Source organism: Nicotiana tomentosiformis, chromosome 11, assembly GCF_000390325.3.
Source record: "Nicotiana tomentosiformis chromosome 11, ASM39032v3, whole genome shotgun sequence".
In the NCBI taxonomy this organism is placed as follows: domain Eukaryota; kingdom Viridiplantae; phylum Streptophyta; class Magnoliopsida; order Solanales; family Solanaceae; genus Nicotiana; species Nicotiana tomentosiformis.
The window spans coordinates 44,280,528-44,290,970 of record NC_090822.1 but is presented as its reverse complement, the minus strand read 5'-3'; the positions used below and the strand labels follow the sequence as shown (position 1 = coordinate 44,290,970).

General features: G+C 41.1%; 1 protein-coding gene across 1 annotated transcript; it reads right to left on the bottom strand.

Annotated features, from left to right (window-relative positions):
- Nucleotides 1-284: 284 nt before the first annotated feature.
- LOC138901354 (uncharacterized) lies at nucleotides 285-767 on the bottom strand. The gene has a single exon (XM_070189109.1). It carries the CDS (start codon nucleotides 765-767, stop codon nucleotides 285-287), a length of 483 nt encoding a protein of 160 aa, XP_070045210.1.
- Nucleotides 768-10,443: the final 9,676 nt, after the last annotated feature.

Below are 10,443 nucleotides of genomic sequence, written 5' to 3'. Positions count from 1 at the left end.
TCGGGCAGTTATGCATGTACCACCGAGCTACGGCTAGTTGGGCAGTTACACATTTACCACCGAGCTACGGCCGATCGGGCAGTCATACATTTACCACCACGCTACGTCCGGTCGAGCAGTTGCCATTGATCAGTTGGGCAGTCATGCATCATACGATATGGATAATAGTCTCAAAGAGAAGTATATATATATATATATATATATATATATATATATATATATATATATATATATATATAATAAGTATGCATATACGGTGGCACTTCAGAGATTCAGGTTGATTCTTATATCCCTTTAATTAATGTTGACTTATGGATATGTTTCAGTTCTATTAGGTTCTGCTTCAGCTGCTGTGAAGCCACCGAGCTTCGAATATTGAGTCCCTGAGTGAAAGCTTGAACAGCCCAATCATCAGCGACCGGCGGCACATCCATTCGTTCCATTTGAAACCTGTACACGAATTCCCTGTGCATCTCGTTATCCCTCTGTTTGACCTTAAAAAGGTCTGATTTCCTAGTCTCGACCTTGATGGCACTGGCATGCGATTTTACGAAAGACTTTGCAAGCATAGCAAATGAGTCAATAGAATTAGGAGGTAAATTGTGATACCATATCATAGCTCCCTTTGACAGGGTCTCTCCAAATATTTTCAGTAGAACAGACTCAATCTCGCCGTCCTCCAAGTCGTTCCCTTTTATGGAACATGTATAAGAGGTCACATGCTCGTTTGGGTCGGTCGTTCCGTTATACTTAGGTATTTCGGGCATATGGAATTTTTTGGGGATCGGCTTCGGAGCCGCACTCGGAGGAAAAGGGTTTTGCACGAACTTCCTGGAATCCAGTCCTTTCAATATGGAGGTGCTCCTGGGAATTGGTCTACCCTGGAGTTATAGGTCTCCACCCTTTTGTCGTTACCTTCGATTTTCTTCGCCCCTGATTCTATCCGCTTTGTCAGCTCCTCGAGCATTTTTATAATCTCGGGGTTAGTCCCCGATTCATGTTCATTTGACCTTTCTATGATCGGTTCATCCCATGCGGGTGACTTCCCGAGGTGGATCGGGCTCAACGCTGCTCGGTGCACGGCTTTGGTTCTGTAATTGAGCTATTGCCGCCTGTTGAGCCTGCAACATTTCGAAGATCAACCATAGACTAATCACGTCTCCTTCAATGTTTTGGGTATTTTGAGTTGCCGATCGGGCTCCACCACGAACACTATTTTCGGGGTAGGCAGGCACGTTTGCATCGATAGCCACATGTGAGTTAGCGTCAATCGGGTCTGCAATCAGAATTCCAATGGGATCAACAGGTGGTACCTCGTTTCTAGACGCTATGTTGTTATTTTCACCTTGATGACCGGACTCGTTGTCAACATGCAGGGGTGCTGATTGAGAGTTCGACATTTTGTATTCAAGCATGGAATCAAAGACACTTCAAAGAGCAAGGATAAAGTAGTGTGTGTTATGGAGATTTGTATCAAATAACCACTATTATCCTTATCCCCATGGTGGTCGCCAAACTATTTACCCTCATAATTGGATAACAATTAAATTTTTACGTGGTCTTAAGGATACGTGATCTAACTTGATACAAAACGAAAAATTAGATTAATGTTGAAATAAGCAATAAAAATAGATACAAACCACACAAGTTGAACAATCTTTGCCTTGAAGGTTAGTCACGCTCGAGTCAGAAATACATTTATCGATGCCGAAACAAAATGACAAGATAACAAAAACTAGAAATAATAATATATTGCTTTGTGATGCGTGTTATAGTATTTTTAATGAATTATCAGACCCCCTTTATATAGTAGAGGAGTCCTATTCTAGGTACATTTATATATAAGGTAAAAATCTCTTGATTTGCTGATTACCGGTTCCTTGCTGATACGTGTCGAGATTCTCGCCGTAATATCCATCCGGTCATGGCTATTTCGGTCTTCTGTTATTTACCCTCGAGCTCGTTCGAGGCTAAGGTTAACACTGGACTCAATTTTCCTCGAAGGCAGGTTTTCCGACCTCGGGTTCTAGCTCGGTGAGACTCGAGGTCGATCTTCAGTCCGTGGTCACCATGTTCCAAACCTAATCTACCAAGTTGAAGTCCAGCTCGACTTCGACCGTATACAGACACATTTATAAAGTTGAAAATAATTTAATTTTAAACTCTTTATTTTCCCCATTTTACCCTTAAAGATAAGCTTTTATAACCACAAAAATATCATGGCCCCGCAAAACTTTTACCCCTTAAGCTTTTAAGGCCACAAGTTTAAAAGTCTTATTTTTTTCTTAAACTCCGTGCCGAGTCAAACTACCTCATCTAAATTGAAATGGAGGGAGTATATAACTATTAGAATTTTTTTTTACAATCAGTCAAAAATAAAAAGTGTGTGCAATACACTCGCGAATAATGTAGCAAAATGACAAATTAAATGAATACATGTGGAATTTCGGTCCAAATAATAATTAAAATATATTTTTTGAGTGTTTGAAATAGTTGTACGCGCTCAGAGTAAGTGTTTATAACTAGAAATGTAAAAATATTTCAATAGTTGTACGCGCTCAGAGTAAGTGAATATCACTTTCTATGCCACCTAAGTATGAAGTGTTTAATAGGTACATATTTATTAGTGTTTGAGTATCTAATAGGAACAAGTTCAAGTCAAAGTCTCTACGAGAAAAATCCGGATAAGTTTAAGGGATAGCTTATGATTTTTGCCATTTCTTTTTGTTTTTTTTCGCTAACTCTCTAAAACGGAGATGTATCTATCTATATCTATATCTATATTATATTAAAAGCACAAAGACCCTTAGTAAATGTTGTTCGGGTTTTTTACCCTTAAAAAATATACTTCACATTAGACAGCACAATAATTTAGTTATTTTCTTAAATTTTAGGGCTTCAAAATTAGTTAAAATTTTGGTTATTAAATTCTTCTTTATTTGACATATGTATCTCTTTGTATAACGATATTAGATGCACTAAATCTCCTTTTATAAATAAACTACTACAAATATTTATGAGTTTGAGATCATTAATGAATTTACTATTTCTATTCTTAAATAAAGAAAGTTCAATGTAAAATCTATATGAATGAAAAAATTTTAAAGCCTACGAAAACCAAGTGTAACGACCCAAAATCCATTAAAGGCCGTGATAGCGCCGGACACCGCTGTCAGGCAAGCCAAAAAAATAAATACTTAATTTGGTTCTCATTTTAATTTTTTTGAAGTTATATTTCCTTCAACTAAATAGTAAAAGATATAATTCACAGTGTAAATAATAATATTCTTAAAAATTTCAATACAAAACAACCCATAATCACCCCAAAATCCGGTGTCACAAGTGTTTGAGTATCAACTAGAAATGTAAAATAAAATACAGCATCTGTCCGGAATACAAATTTGGACAGGAAAAATATAAATAATCTGAAGGAGACTCGGCCGGCTGCGGGTCGTAATATGGAATGCAGCTCACGTAAATCCCCGCATGCATACATGCCTCTGCTCTCACAAGGCAACTAGTCACATATGTACCTGTATAAAAATGTGCAGCAAGTGTAGTACGAGTACGTAAATCCACGTGTACCTCGTAAGTATCTAGCCTAACCCCGGAGAAGTAGTGACGAGGGGTCGACATCGACACTCACTAGTGATCCAATAATATTAAGTACAGTAAGGAGGTGAGCAAATACGAGGGAAAGTAAATAAATAAAATAAACAAGTATAAATATGTGGTATAATTATCCTCCTTACAATAAACCCAAGCTCTTAATTAGCAAATTCTTCCTCAATCGGAGCATATATATGTGTATACTGGATCTTACCAAGTAGGTTGTTATAATTCGAATCAGGGGAAAATTTACCGATACTCTGGCTTCTTGCCAAATATTACGCACGATTCCATGAGGATATGATATATGAAATGCCGAGGCGTACGACCCGATCCAATATAAATATTTAAACTGTGCACTGTCGAGGGTCGAATGGCACGAACCATAGATGCATATATTAAACTGCCGAGACGAACGGCCCGCTCCCATGAAGGTGTGGTACATAAATCCTACCGAGGAGAACGACCCGATCCCATAAGAGTGAAATACATAATCTTGCCGAGGCGAATGGCCCGATCCCATAAGAGTAAAATACATAATCCTGCCGAGGCGAACGGCCCGATCCCATAAGAATAAGAAGTTTTAACGGGTCCTTGACCCCACTCAGGAATAAACGTGTGAGTTGTAATTTCTTTAACAAAAACCTTTCGATGAAACATATATGTATATATCTCGAAAATATGCCGTAAGAGGAGTAACATTATTCGGTGACTAATCATGAACTCGTGAAGTCTCTACAAAAGTAATTATAGTCTCAAGTAGTAATGTAAAACAGAGGAATTAAATAGGCGAGAGACTGCTCAAATAGTACAGCTATAGCATGATGTGAACCTAAGTCTACCCGGATAATAACATGAATCTAACTATGTACGGACTCTCGCCACCTCGTGCATATGTAGTCCCCGCAATAAGTTGCACACATTAAATACATCAGCTAGGGGTAGTTTTTCCCCTCACAGAGTTAGGCAAGAGACTTACCTCATCTCAAATCTTACTTTCCGTTCCAAAATTGTGCTTTACATCCTCAACTCGGCGCCAAATGATCGAAGCTAGCCAAATAAGATGCAACCCAATCAAAATATACTCTAATACTCATAAGTAATCAATTTATAACAATTTCCAACTCCACTCGAAAAATCGATAAAGCAACCCTCGGGCCCACGTGCCCAGATTCCGAAAATTTTCAAAGATAAATATTAACCATAACATTACGAACTCAAATATATAATTCATTTTTAATTCCATGCCCAAATTCGTGGTCAAGATCCAAAAATACCAATTTCTAGGTGTTTCTTTAAAATTCCAAATTTCTACAAATTTTCATGTTTGAATCCATATAAAAATCATGTATTTAACTCACAATGTGAAGAACTCACTTACCCCATTATAGTTGATAAAGATGGCACTCCAAAAGTGCTCCAAATCGGCTCTCATGGATGAAATGAAGTGAAATTGAGCCAAACTCCGTTTTAAAGAAACGAACTGCCCAGTCCGACCTTCGCACCTGCGGTCCAATAACCGCTCTTGCGGCTTTGCAGGTGCGGTCCAAATTCCGCTCCTGCGGTCCTCACTGACCAGCCAAGAACTCGCACCTGCAGATGTCTTTTCTCTTCTGCGGGCATCACAGGTGCAACCTGCTCTCGCGCATCTATGCAATTTTACGTACCAGCGGCAGCTGCCTTGCTCCTACGCACTCGTAGGTGCGCTTCTCCAGTCCGCTTCTGCGGCTCCCCCAGCTCCAGTCCATTCTTGCTTTTGCGAGCAATTCGCCCCACCCGCGATTTCGCACCTGCGGCCAAAGTCACGCAGGTGTGATTACACCAGAAGCATTAAGCTTCAGAAATTCTTAAGTCCAAAAATCGATTCGTTAACCTCTTGGAATCCACCCGAGGCCCCCGGGACCTTAACCAATTATGCCTACGCATCCCAAAACACATTACGAACTTAGTCGAGCCTTCGAATCACATCAAACAGCGCTAAAACCATGAATCACAACCCAATTCAAGCTTAATGAACTTTAGAACTTCAAACTTCTACCTTTGACGCCAAAACCTATCAAATCACGTCTGATTGACCTCAAATTTTTCACACAAGGCATAATTGACATTCCGGACCTACTCCAACTTCCGAAATCAGAATCCTACCCTGATATCAAAATGTCCACTCCCGATCAAACTTCTCAAAAACCTTCAAATTTCCAACTTTCGCCAAATGACCCCGAAATAACCCACGAACCTCCAAATCCACATCTGGACGCGCTCCCAATACAGAAATCACCATACGGAGCTATTCCCAGACTCAGAATCCCAAACGGACATCGATAGCATTGAAATGTACTCCAACCCAAATTTATGAAATCTTTCCAAATTGCTAACTTCCACAATAGGCGCTGAAACGCTCCCGGGTTATCCAAAATTCGATTCGGACATACGCCCAAGTCCAAAATTATCATACGAACCTGTTGGAACCTTCAAATCCCAATTCCGAGGCCGTTTACTCAAAAATCACACTTTAGTCAATTCCTCCAACTTAAGGCTTCCGAAATTAGAATTTTCTTTCCAAATCAACTCCGAACTTTTCAAAATTAAATTCCGACCGCGCGTACAAGTCGTAATACCTGAAGTGAAGCTACTCAGGGCCTTAAGCCGCTGAACGATGTGCTAGAGCTCAAAACGACCGGTCAGGTCATTTTGTTCTCTCCCGCTTAAATATATGTTCGTCCTCAAACGTGCTAAGAACTGCTCTGGAGTTGTCCGAAATCACTGTTCAATAACTCGTGCACCTATATGTGCCACCACAACCCAGTTGGGCATATTAGCTCGAGCCAATCTGAAGGTTCTCCATTTTATTTAATCAAATAAGCCCTAAAGCCAGATTCCAATATCTGAAATTCTCAACCCGGTCTGTTTCCAACACACAAACACCGTATCCATGTCTACACGATGTACCAATACATGATTGTATCCTCTTACCAAATTCACACCATGCACCGCATTATTCACATGACCATAATGACATCCCCCGACAAAAATAGCCGGAATCTCACAAATCTGATGCCCACAACACACCTTATGAAGCATATAAGTCCCGTTTCTGCTCTCGCAATACTGCCACGACAGAAGATATGTGTAGAAACTCATAACCATCTGCCAAATCACAACTCATGGAGTCTCTCCTCCCGACAGAAACCATTACCTCATTCTGGACTGAATATCGATATTTACTCTTTAATGTGCCTCATATAAATCTGATCGCACTGATCCCAGGTCCAATGATCTTGTCTCACCCAGTACAAGCTACTCAGGCAATAAGCCACCTCATACACTGCCAAAAGTCTCATATGATGCCACAATGTGCCAATAAGTTACCAACTCGAATGTGATACATAAGGAAACGAACTTTGGGAAGAACTACTCAACCCATGTAACTAATTTAAACAATCGAAAAGATGTTATGAACCTTCCTCAAAAAATGAGAAGCAAAACACACAATAATAGATATGGGAAATTGTGCTCAACATCACACTATTGCGGCGTGCAACCCGATCCACACATGATACCATTGCGGCGTGCAACCCGATCCAACCATGATATCCGTGGCGGCGTGCCACCCGATCCAATCAACATATCTGTGGTGGCGTGCCACCCGATCCAACTATATACCCGTGGCAGCGTGCCACCCAATCCACACATAATAATCTAAAGAAAACACACATCGAGCCGTAATGCTTATACTCACGAAGTGCTCGAATATCAGTCATAAGCACGCCAAGTGCATAATACAAATCCTGGGGAGACGGGTAGCGTCACGTGCTATGAAACACAAGCACAACTAAGGTGCGATATATGATCTGCATCTCGAGAGCCATCCTGCTCATATAACACCACAAACTATATGGGATCTCAATACGCGTGCAAATAATCAAACCGCCTCATAACCTACATGGCACAATAGAGACTACACGGAAGGGCTGACAACAAAAATATCATCCAAGGCCCGAAGACTCCTTCAAAGACAACGCTATGCTGAAATGAACATATCCAGCCTAATATAGGGCCCACATTTACGTTTAGATCCATCCATGGAGCTCAAACCGATTCTGATCATACCATGCTTGGCTATATAGCCCCTCAAGGACCTACAATGACCTATTCACGACACATAAGAACAACCGTCAAATCCGAAACCAACTCACATGGTCCACAACCCAAAGAATAGAATGCCTCTCAGGCATAAACTCTCGCACTTGCGATATTACCATGACCTCCATATTCGGTCTCAATCTTTAACAATCAAGTGACTGACATGTCATACTTATACAAATCTCCCCTTGTGGGGCATGCTCCCACGACTATTCCTCTCAGGTAGCAAGGTTCGCACATCCATACCACCAACCATTCTAATTTTGTAGAGCGATTCAAAAATATGCAAGTCAATACACAAAGCCTCTTCCATATGACACCGATCTCAGGTGACGCTAAAGACAATACCAGCTTACTCTAAACATCATAATTCTTCCCTGCTCATCCGAGCTCTTGACATTCTTGTCGACATCAACTGCAACCTTGATCCTCAACTTCCAATTCCCATGCCGCTCACTACACCTAACAGACCAATACGTGAGAGTATAAGAATTCCATCATTACTCCTGATCCACTAATAGAATAATCACTCCATCATATAGAAACCTTTAACTTAACTCATTTCAGGAGAACCATTGCAACACGTGACTGAGTTCACATAACCGCAGAAAATACAAACCTCGAGTAGTGGTCTAAACCACCTTAATTCTTCCAGGATCCATCTATACATAACATGCCATAATACTCGAATGACTCCAAATAAAATCAATTACGGCGGTCGTCAAACCTCGCACGTACCATCACAAATTACATGTATAACTCAGCACGCTGAAGGAACTGATCTTTGCCACCATCATGCAAAGTCAACCATTGCTAACCGATCCGACTTCCTCTAATTTACTCCGTACTTACCTTAGGAATAATAATAGCTCTATTTAAAACATAACGAACCCAAATCCGCACTCATCCTGAGTGACCTTATTTCACGAGACCATGTTGTCCCAAAACCCACGAACCATCACATACCTTCCTTGTGCGCATATTCGCATCTTCAACGGGTACACCCATTCTGATAATTATTCCATGAATCCGAAGTTATTTTCTCTCGTTCCTCCGATGCTGCACCGCAGACTGTAGACAACATAGAACATTCCAAGTCCCCTTTTTCATAATCCACTGCCAAAACTCGATACTTAACCATACCACAGACTCGAAATCCTTAGGCACCGCACCTTAAATTTTTGAACCTACTAGGACCATTGTTGAGGGTCACCCACTCTGACTTGTCCCCGAATATAATCAAACTCCAAGGCCCTGCTAGCACATGAACACCCTCTCGAAGAAGCAACCGGCCGAATTCCTTTCCGTATACATCACATCCACACGAAGCATAGACTCTGAATCTACCCAAGACTTGAACATGAACCGATAAGGCCAAAGATAGCACACATTCCTCAAATCCTTTGCTCAAATTACCACCGATGTTTTCTTTCCTTAGTCGTAATAACCCATCAATACACCGATAACCGGAAACCGCACAAGTTGACAACTACGCAATCCAATCATAGACGGTGGGGCTCTCCCACTTAGCTTGAAGCTACAATTACATAACCCTGAGATCCCCCGAGGTTCCTTCTTCCCCATTGACATCAGCTAAAATTCCAACAACGTATTCCAAACTCGAAGTCATATTGCATCCAAATAAAATTCATGGTCCTAGTCACTGCCCATCACGATTCCCAAATTGCTCTAAGCTTCCCTCAAGGCGTGTGGCTATCCTACCACGGAACCCATATGCTACTCTGCCACTCTCTCACTTTGGTCAAACCCTCTCCTTTAAGCAACTCTTCGACTTCTACTTTTCACACTTGACCTCCTAACATTTCAACCACCGCAAGACACCTCCCACATGTCCTTCCTCATCCTTCGCTGCCCAATTATTGCTCCAAACCCAAACGCATCTCTATAACATCTGAACACATGAGTTGCCACCAACTCTAAACCTCTTAGAAGGTCATCTTTCTCTAGCCATCAATACTAGAAGTACCAAATTCGATTCCGAAATCGCTACATTTTGTTATCTCTAACAACCGCATCTCAGGCACTATTTCACAACACCCTGCCCTAAAGGCAAATTGAAGAAGACCATAACATCGGCGAACCTTAACGCTTTCAACAAGGACGATGACACCACATCACAATTGAGAACTCTACCGCGCTCGAAAATACCAAGTCTCGTTATTCCCTCAACCCAAATCTAAATATTCCTAGTCCGATTGCCTTTCCTCCGCCGGAATTAAAATGCTGAACTTTTGAATCATGCACTGAGCAAAACCACCTTTCAAGTCATTCACTACCTTGATGCATATACAGGAATCTTACCATTACACAAATACGGTGCGATAACAACACATGAATCGTCATAAAAATCAATGTCAAATCTCAAAACCATAGGAAATACTGATGCTGAGTTGAAATGACAGGACGACCTTCCGCAAGGCGACGTTAATAGCCCAATCAAACATGCAGGCAGAGACATCCTGCACCACCTCTATAGTATCATCACAATTCCTCGATTCCCAATCTATAACAAGTGTTTCACGTCGCATAAGATTGAATAGGAAAGAAATAAAGGTATAAGCCTCAAAAGAATCAATTCGCACGATGAGGAATCAAGAAGGGAAGTGCTCCTAAGAGCCTTGTAGCCTCTCGAAAATAAGTACAGACGTCTCCGTACCGATTCGCAAGACT

Excerpts from the sequence above, each read along its gene's own strand:
- LOC138901354 (XM_070189109.1), bottom strand. The coding sequence starts at position 767 with ATGCCCGAAATACCTAAGTATAACGGAACGACCGACCCAAACGAGCAT.